At 33.4% G+C, this 20,695-nt stretch overlaps 2 protein-coding genes across 2 annotated transcripts; one reads left to right on the forward strand and one right to left on the reverse strand.

Annotated features, from left to right (window-relative positions):
* Nucleotides 1-808: 808 nt before the first annotated feature.
* On the forward strand, nucleotides 809-5,177 carry LOC112737805 (rab GTPase-activating protein 22). The gene is made up of 11 exons (XM_025787917.3): nucleotides 809-1,331; nucleotides 1,818-1,913; nucleotides 2,007-2,110; nucleotides 2,364-2,617; nucleotides 2,778-2,900; nucleotides 3,303-3,391; nucleotides 3,940-4,045; nucleotides 4,185-4,282; nucleotides 4,426-4,683; nucleotides 4,759-4,842; nucleotides 4,939-5,177. Exons 1-11 carry the CDS (start codon nucleotides 1,242-1,244, stop codon nucleotides 4,975-4,977), a joined length of 1,341 nt encoding a protein of 446 aa, XP_025643702.1. The 5' UTR covers nucleotides 809-1,241; the 3' UTR covers nucleotides 4,978-5,177.
* A 4,506-nt stretch (nucleotides 5,178-9,683) lies between these two features.
* LOC112735834 (uncharacterized) lies at nucleotides 9,684-10,820 on the reverse strand. Its single transcript, XM_025785312.3, has 5 exons — nucleotides 10,648-10,820; nucleotides 10,450-10,497; nucleotides 10,180-10,291; nucleotides 10,008-10,064; nucleotides 9,684-9,899 (listed from the first exon to the last, which is right to left on the reverse strand). Exons 1-5 carry the CDS (start codon nucleotides 10,703-10,705, stop codon nucleotides 9,893-9,895), a joined length of 282 nt encoding a protein of 93 aa, XP_025641097.1. The 5' UTR covers nucleotides 10,706-10,820; the 3' UTR covers nucleotides 9,684-9,892.
* Nucleotides 10,821-20,695: the final 9,875 nt, after the last annotated feature.

The raw sequence follows: 20,695 nt of genomic DNA on the forward strand, positions 1-20,695 counted from the left end.
TACTTGCAATTTCACCTGCATTGCAATCGAAGTCATCTTAGTCGAAGCAATCCCAGAAAGAGACTTCCTCTCAAGTTGCTGATGTCGACACTCCCTTTGATCGAGAAGTGGATCAGCCTGTTCATGCTAAAATAGAAATTCTTCTGCCTATTGTTAGTCTGTCTGCCCCTATTTTAACTCCGACTCAAAATTCATTATCGACAGCAGCATCTCATACTTTGACGACTTCTCCTCTAGTATTTTATGTAAAATTGAATCTCAATTAGATTATTGATGTCATTTGCCCTAATTTTTATGTAAATAACCAAATTTAACTTAAGGTATTTTAATAGTTAACTATATAAAATTTTACTAAACTTTTATGTTTTATGTTAAAAACAAAAAAACAAAAAGCTCTTGTAGTGACACGTCCCCAAATTAAATAGCTACACTCTAGAAAATACACAAGAACTAGAAAAGGATTTTGCATAAACTTAACTAGTTTTTTTTTTTTTTTTTTTTTTTTTTTTTTTTTTTTTCATTTTTAGATTTGACCATTCTCACATGGCTAAAAATTACATTTCACATGTGGGACAATTAAGAATCTATCTGGTTGTCCATTTTTCTGGCTCCCAACTTACCAAAAAACATTAATCTTCTTAATATAGAGGGGAAAAAAAAGAGAAAGCAAAAACTCATACATAAAAAAAGGTTTTGATTATTTTTTTGGACAACAAATTCCAAGTCACTAAACAAGGATACAATAACTTAAAATATATGTATATAAAAAAAAATGGAGGAAAAAGAAAACAAGAAAAACAACATAAACAAAAGAGAAATTAATTTGTAGAAATTTACGCATTAAGCGGTAATTATTGGTGTATGTATGTGAGGTTGGGAGTTACCTTTTACAGGATATTAGGACTTTCCTCTCTCTATCTAATACCACCATAACAATTCTTAACCTCCCAACACAACAAATTCTAAATAAACCATAAAAATTACTTAAAATAAAATTTAATTTCTTTGTTGTTTTAGACATTGGTCTTCCCAGTTGAGCCTTGGCTGGATACCCTTTGAATTCATCACCAGAGACCTTTAAGGAATTTTTGTTTCTGGGTTTCACTAATAATAATAATAATTTCAAAGGGGTTCAGCTCCTTGCGCTGCCAAGAAAATTAAATTGAAAACTTGCTTTTTTTTTTTTTAAATAAAAAAAAAAAACGTGTGTTTCTTTTTGAGGATTCTTTTGCTTATTTGGAATGTGGAGAGATCCTGGAGTTCCTGCTGACTCTTTCTATGAAGTCCGCCCTGAATGCACTGATGTCCCCAAGTCTCGATTTAGAATCAAGGTTTGTTTTCTTTTTCGTAAAGAATGTTAAGAGATAAAACAATACAAGTTCTTTTTTCTCAATGGTTTTTAGTTTTTAGAATAAGTAATTGTAGAAAATATGTCATAGTTTCTATATTCAAAAGATCTACAATTTAATTTTTATTATCTTTATTTTACTTAATAAAAAAGATTTTATTATCAAATTGAAAGAATTTTAGGTATTTTAAGAATACTAATGTTTTAATAATTTTAGTTGTTAATTTTAATTATAAAAAAATACATAATATATATTAATTAAATTAACTGTTAAAATGACAGAAAACATCGGTATTTTAAGAATATTTAAAAAATTTTCTATCAAATTATTCATGGCCGTTTCAACATTTATGAGAATGAATACTGTGAAGAATTGATCGTTAAAAGATTGTTTTTATATTGATTTTTTCCCCAATATTTCAACCATTTTAATTTGTTTTTTCATGGTGTTCTTTTTTGTATGGTTCAGGCTGGTAAGACTCTAAGTGAAAGAAAGTGGAAAGCTGCATTTTCTCCAGAAGGATATTTAGATATAGGAAAGACTCTAAGCCGAATTCATCGTGGGGTAGTTATTAATTACTTTTTTAATTGAATTGTTGCTTCAAACATGCATGTCCTCGGAAGCCCTTATAAGAATTGATTAAAATTTGAAAATTAGGGAATCCATCCATCAATTAGAGGAGAAGTTTGGGAATTTCTACTTGGTTGCTATGATCCCAGGAGCACCATTGAGGAAAGAGATGAGATAAGGGAGCGCAGAAGGTAATTACAATCTCATACATTTTAATAGGCACATGCTATGGTGTCTATATATAGTTAGTTAATTTACTAAACAAAATAAAAATTAATATTTAAATTAAAAAATATAAAAATAAATAATTTTTTAATATTTAAAATTTATTATAAAAAGTAAATTCGACAATTTCGGATTTTCAGCACCAAAGTTACAGGCACAAAAAAATTTGCCATTTTAATAATGGTAATTTGTTGGATGACTTTTGAGAATATGGTTCAGGGAACAATATGCTAAATGGAAGGAAGTGTGCCAAAACCTGTTTCCTCTGGTAGGAAGTGGGAGATTTATTACAGCACCTGTAATTACTGAAGATGGTCAACCAATTCATGATCCTTTGGTTCTTTTGGAAACACATCCTGACAATGGAGTAATTGTCCCAACTCCTGAGACTGCGAATGCCAAACCTTCATGCACTGGTGAAAGGGTCACTGACAAGAGAATCATTCAATGGATGCTAACCCTCCATCAAATAGGTTCTTTATTTTTTAACCATTTATAATGTCATTTACTTATTTTTAACCATAACAAATAATTGTATATTGTAAAAGAAAAATGCTAGTTGTTCAGTCTTTAGTAAGTTTTTTTAATTTGAATCTCATGACTACTGTATTGTATATATAAATTTATTTTCAGGTCTTGACGTGCTTCGAACTGATAGAACACTAGTTTTTTATGAGAAGAAAGAGAACTTGGCCAAATTGTGGGATATTCTTGCTGTCTATGCTTGGATAGATACTGATGTTGGCTATTGTCAAGGTATACCTCTAAATATATTCTCTATTTTTATTTTAATCTCAACTATCTTGCTTCATTTTTTAAACCAATGGCCAAGAAGAGGTTTAAAAATCTTAAGACCTTCCTTCACTTCCCTTTTTTTTTACCTTCCAAAATCTCCCTTTCATTTCTATCACAATATGTAAAGACACCCTAAAAGATCAATTTTTTGGTATATCAAAAGAAGGGGAAAAAAAAAGCACAAATACCGAAATACGAAATGAGTATTATTTATGCAAAATAGAGAATATATAAGATTTGACTATTTTCAAAAATTTTACTTCTAACTTGTTTTTGTATTTGTAAGAAAAATAAATGTAACAATTATATTTGCAGCTTCTGTAAATTCCCAAATTTAATTTTCTAAAAAATTTCTTTTTTTAGGAATGAGTGATCTGTGCTCCCCTATGATAATGCTTCTAAGTGACGAAGCTGATGCATTTTGGTGCTTTGAGCGTCTAATGCGTAGACTGGTAAACTCTATTATTAAATTTGTTTTAGACAATGTTTAACATTGGCAAATATGATTAAAAAAAAAAAAAAAACATTTCATTTCTCATCTTTAGTTATTGACTTGGTTTCTCATCTTAAAAAGATGTTATATTCTTAGTAGTAATCTTAGTGCTTAACTTATATAATCCATAATTAATTTTTTTAAAATTTAAATTTTATATACTGATAGTATAAAATTTTTTTTACATATATATCGAATTAAATATTGTCAAGTCAATAAAATAATTTTTTATAATTATATATAACATGAATGACCATCATTAAATAAAATTTAATTAAATAATAGTATAAAATAATTTATACTATTTTGAATCAAAATTAATATTGGTATTATTTACTTTTAGATAATTGGAAAATAATACTCAACAAATTAAAGATGGTTGGTTATATAGGACTTTGTGTAATGAGCTGCTTTTCTTTTCTTTTTATTAGAAAATAGAATATTATTAAATGTATTCAAATATTTCTCCATTTCTTATGATCTATATATGTTTAAAAAATTTTAAAGAGAGGAAACTTTAGATGCACCGATAGCTCTGTCGGGGTGGAGGCTCAACTAACCAATCTAGCTGAGATTACTCAAATAATTGATCCTAAACTTCATCAGCACTTAGGTAACTCCTTCCATCTTTCTTTTTTCATTTTAATTTTAGGGTTTAGGTATAAGGCACGTGTTAATGTTGCTACTAATAAAAAAAAGAAAGAAATCGAGAAATAATGAGAATGATATCTGGCTTTGATGTTGGTGAACAGAGCATCTTGGTGGTGGTGACTATCTCTTCGCTTTTCGAATGTTAATGGTTCTATTTCGTCGAGAATTTTCCTTTTGTGATTCGTTGTACCTCTGGGAGGTTTGTTTAGCCTTTTTTTTTTATTTACATTTTATTTTTGCTTAGGTGTTCCTACTTCTTCCTTTCTATGATATTGATATATTTGTTTAGTAAAATCCACCTCACTTTGTTGTTGATAATATGTGTCCATTGTTATTGAATAGATGATGTGGGCTCTAGAATATGATCCAAACTTGTTCTGGGTGTATGAAGAGGCAGAAGCAGAAAAGTCAGAGGAAGCAAAACTAAGATTAAAGTCAATGCGTCATTATGGGAAGTATGAGAGAGAGTACATGAAGAATGGAGCAGCAAAAGATGCTCATCCTCCTCTTCCCATTTCTATTTTCCTTGTTGCCAGTGTTTTAAAAGAAAAAAGCGCCGTACTCCTCCAACAAGCACGTGGCTTGGATGATGTTGTCAAGGTTAGTCAACATTTCATCATCTTCTATTATCAATTTTCAATATCTATTAAGTATTAACTCCTTCTTTCTTCTTAGATATTGAATGATGTAAATGGAAATCTTGACGCCAAAAAGGCATGTATTGCGGCACTTAAACTTCACAAGAAATATTTGAAAAAGGTACTACAATAATATATATTTATTTTGTTATTTTTCAGCTTAACATACGTTGACTATTTCCATATACGAAAATAAGTAATTTATTTGTAACTGCAGCAAGCACAGCAGAAAGCACTGAAAGCAGCAGCATCATAGCACCAAATAAAGCACATGACGTGGCACCCCGTGCTTGCAATACAATATTGGTTTTTTATTTCTTTATGGAATTCCAAAAAGAATTTCAGCGATCAAGTCTAATTGCTAAGAAATAAAATGTTGTATGTGACATAAATTTCTTCCTATACTTTTTGTATATGTAAAATAACAAAAATTAAGCATCAAGTCATTCTGTATAAGTATCAATGTTCATAATTTGTAAAGTATATATATATATATAAATAAGATATATAGTTATTATATTTGACAAACAGCTCGATAGGCACGACCGTCTTAACATTTTTTCTTTTTTATTTTTTTTTTAAAAAATTTAAACATTTTCGATCATTTTTAAAATTGAGGATAGAAGAATATTTCTTACTTTTTTTTTCTCCTCTAAGTTAGGTTTTTCATCAACAATTTCACTCTGATTTTATTTTATTTTTAATTAATATAAAAGTTTCTTTTACCATTGTGTCACTCTTTCCAAAATTTATTATTAAAATATTATTATTTTCAAATAATTTATCCAAATATTACTACTTTTTTGGTTTTTCATAGTATTTTTTAACCCAACAGATTAAGAACTAATCCATTGTAAATCTGAGTTCTATTTAAGAATTTGTCATTGGCTAATAAATTATTGCATACACAATACGAAGTTCGAAACGTGTGTTACCATGGTGATGCATGTTATTTTCTTTTAAGCGCGACTTATTAGCATACGCAAACTGTTAGGCACTCATTTCATTAAAAACAGTAACAAGGGAAGTGCATTCTTACACGTGTTTAACAAAAGCTAATGATATTTATTAAGTAAATTAATAGTTAACTAATATTAATATGCAAATAATGTTAAAATTGGTTTATCATGCATTTAAATATATTTATCAATGTAACTAAGTTTTAATAACATGAATAAATGAGACATATAATTAAAATTGTATTATGTCATAATGTAATGCAAAAAAATCTTAAATATAGATGATTAATATTTATCTAATTCAATTCAAGTTATGAGATTTAGATTGGATTGGTTTGTCAGAATTTGAAAAAAAAAAATTTAAAAGAATATGTGTCGATATTAAGAAAATAGAAAGGGATATAAAATCAAGGGATAAGTACTGTTTTAATCTCTAACATTGAGGGTCAGAATCAAAATCGTCCCTGATGTAATTTTTTATTTATAATCGTCCTAAACGTTTTATTTCATATTAAAATCGTTCTTTTTAATAAAATTTTTAATTTTATTATTAAATTATCTTTACTTTAATAAAAAAATTATAAAATTTTAAAAAAATAAAAGAAAGAACGGGTTGGGAGAGGGAGGAGGGGAGAAAGGAAAAAAGGTATGCGAAAAGGGGGTGGGAGAAAGGGGAAAGGAGAAAGGAAGAGGGGGAGGGGAAGGGGAAGGGGAAGGTGAAGGGGGAGGGGAAGAGGGGAGAGGAGACAGAAGCGGCGGCAATACGGTGACCACTCACCACCACCGTCGCGTCTTTTCCATCTTCGCGGGCTCCCTCTCTCTCTTCGGTGGCGATGCGACGACCTCCCCCTCGCGGTGGGACGAGGCTGAGCGGCGGCTGGGTGCGACGCATTCCTCACCTTGACGGCGACACGTGTAACGGCGGCGACTCCTCTCCCTTGGTCACTGGTTTGCATCCTCTCTCTCTCCTCCTAAGTGCGACACGATGGCGACGATGACGCGTGTGATGGCAGCGACTCCTCCCCCCTTGGTCACTGGCTCGCCGTCACCCCTTCTTCCCCCTCTCTTTTTTCTGCTTGAGCTTCTTCTTCTGCTTCTTTTGCTTCTTCGACTTCTGTCTTTGCTTTTAATTCTAATTTTGATTTGTTATTTTTTGATTTCATTGTTGTTGTGTGTTGATTTTGTTATTGAATTTGATGTTGTTTAATCTGATTTGGTGTTCTTGAATCTGATTTGTGTATTTGATGGTGGTAAAGATGCTGATGGTGGTGGTATAAGTGCTGGTGGTGGTAGGGGTATTTTTGTCCATAAAAAGTTAAAAGGATGATTTTAATACGAAATAAAACGTTTAGGACGATTCTAAATAAAAAATTACATCGGGGACGATTTCGATTATGACCCTCAACATTAGGGACCAAAACAATACTTATCCATAAAACCAAATAACTATGTAGGTAAATTAAGAATAAAAAATTTATGACTATGAGAGCAATACACAAAAAAATTGACTATTGTCTAGAAATTTTTTATCCATACAAAATAAAAGTCAGAATAAGATGAAAATTAAGAAAAAAAAAGTGATTTTTTTTATTTTAATTTATTTTTTGGGTAAAGTATTAAGTTGGTCCCTTATATCTGGGCGTAATTCTGTTTTAATCCTTAAGGTTTAAAGTGTCCTATTTGAATCCAAAAATATTTCATTTAGCATCAATTTAGTCCCACAGTGAGGTCAAAGTTAAATAATTAACGAAATGTCCTACATAAGAACAAAATCGATAATCTGGAGAACATGTACAAGCTCTAGAGGCACAAAATCAACCGTTGATGCATCAATACATTTATTTATTATTTTTCTTATAATATAAATAAAATATTTTCTATAGAACTAAAGAGAATGATAAATAAATGTATTGATGCATCAACGGTTGATTTTGTGCCTCTAGAGCTTGTACTTGTTCTCCAAATTATCGATTTTGTTCTTGTACTGTTGTTATGTAGGACATTCCGTTAATTATTTAAGTTTGACCTCACTGTAGGACTAAATTGATACTAAATGAAACTTTTTTGGATTCAAATAGAATACTTTAAACCTTAAGGACTAAAACAGAATTACGCCCAAACATAGGGGACCAATTTAATACTTTACCCTTATTTTTTTGATATAACAGTAAGAAAAATATTTTATCTCTTCTGTTCACACTTAAATTTCTTAACGAAACTTATAGAAATTTTCATTCATAAAAAAAAAGTAGCTACAAAATCTAAAAATTTTTATACCTCTTAGTTCCAAAATCTTAATGCTTAAGTTCACTAAAATAAAATGGACTAAATTATAATTGGGTCTAAAATAATAAAAGTAAAATAAAATAAAATAGACTTAAAATAAATCTTAAAATAAATATTAATAAGGTGATGTATATTTGATTTAATTTGACTACTTAAAGTCTTCAATGCAACTTGAAAATAGTAAGACGTTTGGTTTTTCATAATCATTGACCACTGTCTTGGCTAATTCTTGATGCATATCTTGAATAAATAATTTAGTCATATTTGTAAAACTTTTTTTTTATTCTTTTAGATGTTACTTTTGTAATTGGATCAATTGGCATATGATAATTCTTAGTTTGTTCCACAAAATTTGTATCATTCACTCTCCTGAAAAAGATTCATTCCTTCCAATCAAAAGGAGATAGTGAGAGACATTAAAAGTAACAAACACGTTATACTCACTTAGGAAATCAATCTTGTAAGCATTGTCATTGATTCTTTCTAACACCTGAAATAGACCATCACCCTTGGGTTTAATTTGGATTTTCTTTGAATAGAAATCTTTCCTCTTCGACCTTTATTGTTTATTCACCCTTTGAGTTGTCAACCTATTTTTCTTTTCAATCAACTCATGTGTCTTCAAGTGCATTGTCTTAACCTTTTCAGTTTTACTTGTTGCATCTAAGTTAACGAGATCACTCAGCAATGCAAGGTAACAAGTCTAAAATAGTTAAAGGATTAAAGTCATACACAAAATTAAAAGGAGAAAAATCTGTGAAAGAATGAATAGTCCTATCATAAGCAAACTCAATAAAAAGTTAGCAATCTTTCCAAGTTTTTAAATTCTTATCAACAACAGCACGCAATAAAGTCTTTAACGTTCAATTTACCACTTCACTTTGATCATTAGTCTGAGAATGGTAAGTAGTAGAGTATACTAATTTTGTGCCCAACTTATCCTACAACACTTTTTAAAAATGATTCAAAAAATTTACATCACGATCAGAAACAATAGTTTATGAGAAACACCATGCACGTGCACAATCTCTCTAAAGCACATATTAAAAACAAAATTCATATAAACGTTAACCCACGGATGCACAAAAATAGGTAAGAAAATATACAAATCATATAGTAAATACTTAGATTTAGTCTGTTTACACGTAATACATTTAGCACAAAATTTTTTAACATCTCTGCGCATGTGTAGCTAGTAAAAATATTCAGATAACACATTCAAAATCTTATGCACACCAAAATGACCCATCAAACCCCATTATGTGATTCCAGAACAAGTTCATAAGGCTGCATTTGATTATAGGCACGTGACACTGAGATAAGGACATAGAGACACAAAATTGTATTTAACAGATGAGACATGAACAAAAATATTATGTCCAGAGACACTGAATTAGTGTATTTTGTGTCCATCTTAACAAAAAAGACACAGACACTAACAAGAGACACACCTTATTTTTTTTCATTATCCTTGTTAACTTTTTATAATTATATTTTTATTATTATATTTTTCTTCTCAAATTTTTTTGAATGAAAAAATGTGAATAAGTTGAACTTTTATAATTTGTTCTAGTTTATCACCAAACAAAATATAAGAACACTAATTTTTGTGTCTTTGTCATTTATGTCTTGTTCTCAGTGTCTTATCTTATCCTATTTTCAGAACCAAATGCAACCTAATAGAACAAGTAGACACACAGATTCTATTACCACGAAATAGAAAATCTTTATGTCTATAAAATTTGTTAAATGAAGCATCTTCACACAAGGCATAAATAGCAGAAAAGTTAGAATCAGTTGCATACAACTCTTTTAAAAATTCAAATCCTAACAACTTAAAAATAAGTATAATAATCAAAGTATATCTCCTAAATAAAGAATCAGTAACTACATTCTTTTTTATCTCCTGAGTAAGATTTTTTATTGTCATATCCTACAACAACAAAACCAAAAAAAAAAAAAAAAGAAAAAATCAGTTAAATGTTTTTCAATTTTCAATAATGAGGGAATTAATTGTTCAAAAAATGTATCAAATTCTCACATTTGAAGATCGTTGCAAAGTGATTCAAGCATAAACCTCGTCGCTTTCCATCTCAGCCTACAAAATAAAATTAACAAGATTCTATAATCAGTACATGAAAATCATCAGTCCAATGAGCCAATCAATAACACATATAACACAACATAAGGAACCAAAAAAAGATAAACATTACCAGGTACTTAATATTGATATATAACACAACATAAGATCTTTGACGGAAGATCGTATTTGGAAGATTCCTGGTTCTTCAATTGCCTCAATTCTTATTTTGTAAGTTCTAGCAACTACAAAAGATAAAAACAAAATTATATAACACTAACTAAACCCTTCAAGACTTAAATTTGAAAGCATACATAGCACAAAAATAGAAAAAATGAAATTGATAAACAAAATTAGAAAGAAGATAAAAAAGTATATATTATACTAATTCAATGTGACCTACGAAAATAGAAAACTCTATCTTGAATACAAGGAACATCCATTAATGGCCCTGCACAAAACCAGAAAGAAATTGAGGAGTAGCAACAACCGTTGACAACGGTGACAACAACAAAATTCTGCTGAATTTTAGAATTAATAAAAATATAAAATGAAAAACAATGGCAGAGCAAAGAAGATAATAGTCGAATGCAGTGATAACATCGTCCGTGAAGCAGGTGTTGCGACCAAATTTGGAGATGCGTTGGTGGAGGAAGCATCTTTGCTCGATCTGAACTGTAGAGGCGAGAATAGCAGCGATGGCTATGGCAGGGTTTGGGCAGTGAGCTTAAGTTTTTCCTAAATCTCTAAGACCTAGTTTTCTCTTAATCTCATCTCTTATGACATTTGGTTTAGAAAACAAAATTATTTTAATAAAAATAATACTAGCTATAACTCTGTTGCCACTCAAAATTTTAAAAGATTATTTTATATTTATTAGTAGTAATAATAACAAGTGTTATTATAATATAATTTTAATAAAAATAATACTAACTATAATTTTATGGTTACTAAAAATTTTTCACTAAATCTTTTTTATATTTATTAGTGACAATAATGACAATTACTATTATAATATATAGTAATAATAACAAATATATAATTACCGTAAAAACATAACTTAAATTAAAGAACTATTACCATTAAAAATTTGTCGTTAAAACATATGTTTCTTGTAGTGTGTTTTGAGATTTGTTGATTTTTTCATATTATTATGATTCATTTATTATTTTATTATTTATTTGGCATAATTTAAACAATATTATTTCTAAATTAATTACAAAAAAAGATATAAAAAATATTTAAAATTGACTACTAGCCATTAAAAAGGCAAGATAACTTGATTGGTACGTCGTAATTCATATTTTGTTGTCATGATGTTATTAGACCAAAAAAAAAAAAAAACGAAAGTTTCTTACAAGATTTATTATGTGTGAAAGAAGCATGTGAAGTAATGTGAAAAGAAAAATAAAAAAAATCATATGAAACACATTTTGCATTAAATGAAACTATTATTTTATATGAATATAATAGTCACAATATTTTTTTGTGAAGAACTGTTGAACTATGAAAATGTAAAAAATTGTTATATTTATTGAGAACTCTGAATTCTCATTATATCTATATATATGTATGTGGTATCAGATTTAATTTAGGAGGGATTCATGGAAGGCGGACTCGTTTAAGTGTGTGTATGTGTTTTACAAGATTTTGTACATAAATTATTGGATAAAACACTTATATAAACTAAAGACAATTTAATATTACATAAATCATTCAAAATAAAAAAGTTATGTAGATGTCCCATGTATGTTATTATATAAATTGAATTAGCTAAAGTAGAATTACAAATTGTAATAGTAAATCAAATTAGCCTATACCAATTAAGTAAGGTTGAAAGTAAATTGATGTAAGTAGCTTCGATTTACTAAGGGAGTATATTGTTTTGATATCACCCGTAGTAAATCGATACAAGCTATATCGATTTAACCCATGGTTTTCGCACATGGTAAATCGAATTGGGTGAATTCGAATTACTCCATAGTAAATCGATACACCCTAATTCAGTTATATATACGTGCTTCCAATGTAAATCTATGCATCCTAATTCGATTTACATGCAAACTCCCTATATATAGAATTCAAATTCACTTTATTCGAATTATATTTCACCACACTACACCCTACCAAAACCAAAAATCCAGAGAAAGTAAGGCAAGCTATACTACTGTTAGAAGATTGAATCAAATCAGGGAGATATTTTAGGATCACGAGAAATATTAGGAAAAATCAATGTTATCAATTTAGAATATTTCAATAAATAGATCCCTAGCTATCTATAAATTAGAAGAATTGTTGTAAATCAAATATGAATCAGAAAGAAAATAACATTTCCCAATTTTCTCTTATTCTTTCTACCTCCTAATTATTCTTTCTTTTTCCCTTAAACCCTAGATACCATCGTAAGATGGTATCAGAGTGGTGTTAGGGCCTGCGAACTCAGAATTAGATCATCGTTTCTATACTCTCTCAGCCAAATTAGTCAAAACAGAATGTCAACATCTGACGAAGATACCAGTGTTAATACTGGCAATAATTCAAACAAACCCGATGAGCTGACGCTACAGATCGCAAAGTTGCTGCGGAGCAGCCTTGGAATGCAATCTTCGCAAACCAACTCTAACAGTCTATCAATTGGTTTCCAATTGAATGGGGATAAGCAATCGGTGAAAGAGGAAAGAAGGCTCACCTGACAAGGATACCCCCAGCACCAGCAGAAACAGAACCGATATATGAACAATGGGAGCAAGGAGACCAGACCATTTTTACTTGGATCATCCAGAACATCGAAGCAAGTCTAATGAATAATGTCTCTCAATTTCCAACGGCAAAAGCTTTGTGGGATGGCTTGGCAACCACATACGGAAGCGGGACAGATCCGATACAAATCTACGACCTGCATCGACTAGCAAACACGCGAAAGCAAGGACAAGGTACCCTAGAGGATTTCTGGAACAAACTACAAGCCATTTGGATGGAAATAGACAGAAAATAACCAAATCCCATGAAATTCCCAGAAGATATTACGACTTTCAATCGGTTAAAACAGGAACAGAGATTATACCAATTTCTAACTGGTGTAGATGACAAATTTGACACTGTTAGAAGAAATCTATTAAAATAAGAACCTGCTCCTTTAGTAGAATCTGCCTATGCCACTATCCGGAGGGAGGCAGCCCGACTTCAGATTCTGAAGCCTACCACCGATGGCATAGGAGAGGCATCACAAGGAGAGATCGGGACAGGCCTCGCTGCGAAAAACAGAATCGATCAAGGCGGTCAAGGGCGTGGTCGCTCAGACACTGTTGGACGGTGGCCATCATCGCGGGGGAAAGAGAGAGAAGACAAAAGCCATCTTTATTGTACCCACTGCGGAATGAAAAAACACACCAAGGAAACATGCTTCAGAATCGTAGGATATCCAGAATGGTGGGAGGATAGTCACAAGAAATCAAAGAACAAATCTGGTCAACGGAGAGGCGCCACCGCCGTGGGCATCCTAGAGGTTACCAGCAGCAGTGGCACCGGAGAAGAAGAAGGAGAAATCGCAGGACACAGCACGGTAAGGCTTCGGTGGCCGCAACGCAACAAGGTAAGAGAGAAAAAGAGGGCGGTAACGGGCTCTACCAAGATGGGTCATATAATGGCCTTGGTTTAATTGCTGGGAATGGGGCCCATAACCAAGGTCCTATAAAAAAATCAAAAGAGTGGATCTTCGATTGTGGGGCCACCGACACCATGACCTATGAACTCGAGGATTTTGACAGCTTGACCAAGCCCTCAAAGGCCCACATTGAGACTGCTAGTGGCGATTTAATTGAAGTTAAAGGGGGAGGCTCTATTGTTTTTTCAAAAAATTTAAAATTGGAAAAATGCCTCTATGTTCCTGATTTGTCTTCTAAACTGTTATTTGTTAGCTAAGTAACCAAGGAGTTAAATTGTGTGGTACTCATATATTGCAATTTCTGCCTTTTGCAGGACATTATGAAGGAGATCATTGGGCGTGGTACTGAGTGAGATGGGCTTTACTACGTTGATGAAGTAGCACACCAGGGACATGCCATGCTTGCTCACGGAACAGTTACCAGGAAACTTTGGTTATGGCACAGACGTTTGGGACACCCCTCATTTGGGTACCTTAAGATTTTATTTCCTAGTATTTTTTTTTTGAAAAATACTGAAACTATTAAATGTGAGACTTGTATTCGTGCAAAAAATCAGAGTTACTTTTTCTCCAAGCAATACAAGAGTCAATTCTATATTTTCTCTTATCCATTCTGATGTGTGGGGTCCCGCACCGAAGTCCCAAAATAATCCTTTTCAATATTTTGTGTTATTTGTGGATGATTTTTCTCGCATGACTTGGATATATTTTCTGAAACATAAATCTGAAGTTCCTGATCGGTTCTTTGATTTTTACCAAATGATTCATACCCAATTCAATAAAAAAATTCAAATGCTCCGGTCAGATAATGGTGGAGAATTCATAAATCAATCAATGAAAGACTTCTTCCAAAAGAATGGGCTTATCCACCAAACATCCTGTCCAAATATCCCCCAACAAAATGGTGTCGCCGAGAGAAAAAATCGTAAAATTCTTGAGATGACTCGAGCCATGCTTTTTGATGCACAAATGTCAAGTTCTTTTTTGCCTGAAGCTATTGCAATCTCAGCCTACCTTCTCAATCGCCTACCAACTCAGGCCCTCGGCAACACCCCTCCAAATCTTGGCCACTCAGACTAAGATTCCCCCCATTCTTACTTTGCCACCTCGAGTTTTTGGGTGCTTTGTGTTCGTCCATATCACGAAAACAAATAGGAATAAACTCGAACCTTGGCAGAAAAGTGTGTCTTTGTTGGGTATGCTACACACCAAAAGGGGTATCGATGCTACAATCCTGTCACTTATCGCATTCATGTAACAATGGATTGTGATTTCTTAGAGTCTGAATTTTACTACCATCGCCAACATGGCGTTCAGGGGGAAGAATTTAGTGGATCGCCAAGTTGGCTAGATAACCTTTGTTGCCTTGAAACTATTCAAATAGAGCGAGTAGATGGAGCCACCGAGCATACCTTACTCAACGAAGAAAACCACTCAGTACACACAACCAGTGAAAATCCTTCTGAGAATGTTATACAAGAGGTAAGTGAATCCCACTCTGATAATTTACTCCATACTTTTAATGACTAACAATGACAGTATAGCTTTGGAACTTGAAGAATCAGAACGAGAACCCTTTACACTTCTTCCAAGAAGAAACAGAGGTGTTCCACCCAACCGATACTCTCCAGAACATGTCTCCCGCAACTCAAAGTACCCGATAAAGACAACCAGAGAAGGAGTGACAGAGGTTGCAAAGGCCTTTTCTAGCATCCTCCTAACTGAAGACATCCCCAGAACGGTCCAAGAAGCAAGTAAAATGACTGAATGGCAAGAAGCTATGAAGACAAAAATGGAAGCCCTGGAGAAGAACAAAACCTAGGAAAAATGTATTCTACCGGCCGGGAAGAAATCAGTTGGGTGTCGATGGGTATTTGATGAGCGGATAATTTATACGCTTTTTGGCATTGTTTTTATGTAGTTTTTAATATGTTTTAGTCACTTTTTATTATATTTTTATTAGTTTTTAAATAAAAATCACATTTCTAGACTTTACTATGAGTTTGTGTGTTTTTCTATAATTTCAGGTATTTTCTGGCTGAAATTGAGGGAGCTGAGCAAAAATCTTATTCAGGCTGAAAAATGATTGTTGATGTTGTTGGATTCTGACCTCCTTGCACCCGGAATAGATTTTTTGGAGCTACAGGATTCCAATTGGTGCGCTATCAATTGCGTTGGAAAGTAGACATTCAGGGCTTTCCAGCAATATATAATAGTCCATACTTTGTTCAAGGATAGATGACGTAAACTGGCGTTCAATGCCAGTTCCATGTTGCATTCTGGCGTTAAACGCCAGAAACAGGTTACAAGTTGGAGTTAAACGCCAGAAACAGGTTACAACCTGTCGTTTAACTCTAGAAACAGCCTAGGCACGTGTAAAGCTCAAGTCTCAGCCCCAACACACACCAACTGGGCCCCAGAAGTGGATTTCTGCACTATCTATCTTAGTTTACTCATTTTCTGTAAACCTAGGTTACTAGTTTAGTATTTAAACAACTTTTAGAGATTTATTTTGTACCTCATGACATTTTCACGTTTTACATTGTATCTCTAAGGCATGAGTCTCTAAACTCCATTGTTGGGGGTGAGGAGCTCTGCTGTGTCTCGATGAATTAATGCAATTATTTCTGTTTTCTATTCAAACACGCTTGTTTCTATCTAAGATATTCATTCGCACTTCAATATGATGAATGTGATGATCCGTGACACTCATCATCATTCTCAACTTATGAACGCGTGCCTGACAACCACTTCCGTTCTACCTTAGATTGAATGAGTATCTCTTGGATTCCTTAATCAGAGTCTTCGTGGTATAAGCTAGAATCTATTGGCAGCATCCTTGAGAATCCGGAAAGTCTAAATCTTGTCTATGGTATTCCGAGTAGGATTCAGGGATTGGATGACTGTGACGAGCTTCAAACTCACAAGGGTTGGGCGTAGTGACAGACGCAAAAGGATCAATGGATTCTATTCCAACATGAGTGAGAACCGACAGATGATTAGCCGTGCGGTGACAGCGCACCTGGACCATTTTCACTGAGAGGACAGATGGTAGCCATTGACAACGGTGATCCACCAACATACAGCTTGCCATAGGAGAAAACTTGCGTGCGTGAAGAAGATGACAGTAGGAAAGCAGAGATTCAGAAGACAAAGCATCTCCAAAACTCCAACATATTCTCCATTACTGCATAACAAGTATTTAATTCATGCTCTTTTATTTTTCACAATCCAAACTGATAATTATAATTGATATCCTGACTAAGAATTACAAGATAACCATAAATTGCTTCAAGCCAACAATCTCCGTGGGATTCGACTCTTACTCGCGTAAGGTATTACTTGGACGACCCAGTGCACTTGCTGGTTAGTGGTACAAGTTGTGAAAAGTGTGATTTATAATTCGTGCACCAGTATTCACCATTAAATACAAGATAGATGGCACTGTAGAATGTTACAAGGCAAGGCTGGTCGCCAAAGGGTACACACAAACTTATGGCATTGATTATTCAGAAACTTTCTCACCAGTAGCAAAAATTGATACCATCAGAGTCCTCTTCTTAGTAGCCGCAAATAAAGATTGCCCTCTCCACCAATTTGATGTAAAAAATACTTTCCTTCATGGAGAGTTGAAAGAAGAGGTATATATGGAAGCTCCATCAGGATTTTTTGAAGGATTTAAGAAGAATGAAGTGGGTAGATTGAAGAAGGCTCTCTATGGCTTGAAACAATCACCGCGGGCTTGGTTTGGAAGGTTCACAGTTGCCATGAAGGAATACGGGTACAAGCAGAGTAACTCAGATCACACCTTATTCCTGAAAAAGAGAGGGGATTTAATAACATGCATAATAATTTATATGGATAATATAATCATAATAGGGAGTGACAATGAAGAAATTGCAAGGCTAAGGAGGAATCTCTTCACAGAATTTGAAATGAAGGACTTGGGTGGATTAAAGTACTTCTTGGGAATAGAGGTTCTACGCTCCAATAAGGGAATCTTTGTCTCTCCGAGGAAATACATCCTAGACCTCCTTGCAGAGACAGGAATGGTTGACTGTAAACCTGCAGACACTCTTATGCAAGTTAATCATGGCTTGAGACTAGAAGAAGACTCTAAACTGGCAGATAAGGAGCGGTACCAACGCTTAGTTGGAAAACTAATCTACTTGTCACACACCCGACCAGATATAGCCTATACAGTAGGGGTAGTTAGCCAATTTATGCACCAACCACAGGAGAATCATATGGAAGCTGTCATGAGAATAGTCAGGTACTTGAAAGGAACTCCAGGAAGTGGGATCTGGTTCAAAAGAAATGGGCACCTTAACATTGAAGCATACACAGATGCTGATTGGGCCGGTAACCCAAATAATAGAAGATTTACATCAGGCTACTTTACATTGGTGGGAGGTAACTTAGTCACCTGGAGAAGTAAGAAACAGAAGGTTGTTGCCCTCTCAAGTGCTGAAGCAGAATTTTGAGGAATTGCTAAGGGCATAACTGAAATCCTTTGGATTAAGAAACTCATATATGAAATTGGGTTTCCACCTCAATTACCAAGAAAATTAAAATGTGATAATAAAGCAGCAATAAGCATCTCAGAGAATCCTGTACAACATGACAGAACTAAACATGTTAAGGTAGACCGGCACTTTATCAAAGAAAAAATTGAAGAAGGTACTGTGGAACTCCCTTTTATTAGATCAGAAGACCAATTGGCAGATGTCCTTACGAAAGCAGTCTCATGCAGAATTTTGGCCGAAGTTCTTAGCATGTTGAGCATTGGTGGCCCCACTACTCATCTTGAGGAGGAGTGTTAGAAGATTGAATCAAATTAGGGAGATATTTAGCATCACGAGAAATATTAGGAAAAATCAATGTTATCAATTTAGAATATTTCCATAAATAGATCCCTAGCTATCTATAAATTAGAAGAATTGTTGTAAATCAAATATGAATCAGAAAGAAAATAACATTTTCCAATCTCCTCTTATTCTTTCTACCTCCTAATTATTCTTTCTTTTTCCCTAAAACTCTCGATACCATCGTAAGAACTACAAGATTGATACCACAAAAATGGAAGACAACCCAAATCGAATTTATCGGTTGGACTGAGTCGCCCATATTGCTGGTAGTGTGCATGAAGAGGTTAGTAAATAAAATTTAATTTGTTTATTTTTTTTAAGAAATAAATAATTGTTAGTGATATTAAATCATTTAGAACTTGATTATTAGAATTATTAGAATGTCTAAACTTCAAGTAGTAGTTAGAGTATTGATTAAGGGGTAGTAGTGTGTTAGAAGATTGTTAGTGATATTAAACCATTTAGAACTTGAATATGATAATTATTAGAATCTTTAAACCTCGAATAGTAGGTAGAGTATTGATATGGGGGTAGTAGTGTATTAGAAAATTAAAATCACAAATGCATGTTGGATAAGGAGTAACTAAGTATGTTGATGAGTAGATTTAACAGATTTGGTTAGAATTTGTGAGTTTTTATTGTTAGAAGTTTAACGAGGTTAGAAATTTTGTGGAGTTTAATTTAATTTAACTTAATTTAAGTTAATTTGGATTTCAAGTTTTGGATTATGTAGGCAGCAGAAGATTAGCAAGAATCTAGAATGATTTAATTTATTTAAAAAATTGAATCATCAAATGTTAGATTAATGAGGCACTACAATTTTAGTTATATACTAAAGGTTTAACTTTATGCCGTATATATAGTAGGTTAACTATGTTCTATTAGAATTTAATGTAATTCTGGTTAAAGTATTTTTTGATTAAAATTATCCGGTTTAGGTGATAGTTGTTTTCTAAAGTATTATGATTCTAAGAGAATGTTTTCAATGTCATGCAGCCCACCGCTGTATCACGAGCATGAGGAGGCAACATGATATGACGTTAGACAATAGGATCATGTCATACCTGCAGATGACTGGCCTGTCCCATCTCGCGAGGCTCAACGACCACTGGTTTAGGTTGGATGAGCCATTAATGAGTGTATTTGTAGAGAGATAGCGTCTAAAGATGCATCCATTTCATCTGCCATTCGGTGAGTGCACGATTATGCTACAGGAAGTAGCCTACCAGCTAGGACTCCCGATCGACGGACAGTACATCAACGGATATCTGACAGACTTCGAGCGGTACATTGACGGCGGCTGTCCAGTGATGCCAGAGCATCTTAGGCTAGTTTCACTATCCTTTTTCTTTGTTATTAATAGGTTTTATGCACTTTCTTGAGCTATGAGTAAGCAATTGGGTTAGAAATTCATGTATGCTTAGATTCATTTAACCATGATTAATTTGATGTAATTTCATGAGAATTATGCTATAATTACTTGTATGCTAAGAATGATGAGAATTCTCATGACTTTAGCAAGACTTTGATGCATGTATTGGTTGATGATAGGTGAAAGAAAGTATGGAGGAAAGTTGAAGAAGGATCCTGGAAAAGATGAAGAAGAAGCAACGTTGGTGGCCAAGTTGGACCACCAACGTTGCCTCAAATGTTGGAAGAGAGGCAGAGCAATCCTCTGCATGAATTGCTGATGCTCACGTTAAAGGGAGAGTTGGACATCCAATGTTACCCCCAACGTTGTAATAAAATTTCAATTCTGGAGCAAAAGAATTTTTGAGTGACGCGTACGTGTGAAAGAGCAAAATTTCTATATCCACGCGCAAGCGTGAGTCACACGCACACGTGGAATAGCAAAATTGACCATCCACACGTACGTGTGGGTCACACGTATGCGTCACAAAGCGAATGTTGGAGGTCCAACGTTACCTCAAATGCTACTTCCAACGTCCGCGATGCCAAGCCCAGAATTTGGAATTGAAAAACTTGAATTCATGCGTATGCGTCAATAACGCGTGCGCATTGATAGGAAAAATGGCAATGCACGCGTACGCGTGAATCAGCAAAATCACAGCTTTCACGCTCACGCATGGTGCACGCGTACGCGTGGGATAGCAGAA

Source organism: Arachis hypogaea, chromosome 13 (assembly GCF_003086295.3).
Source record: "Arachis hypogaea cultivar Tifrunner chromosome 13, arahy.Tifrunner.gnm2.J5K5, whole genome shotgun sequence".
Taxonomy (NCBI): Eukaryota; Viridiplantae; Streptophyta; class Magnoliopsida; order Fabales; family Fabaceae; genus Arachis; species Arachis hypogaea.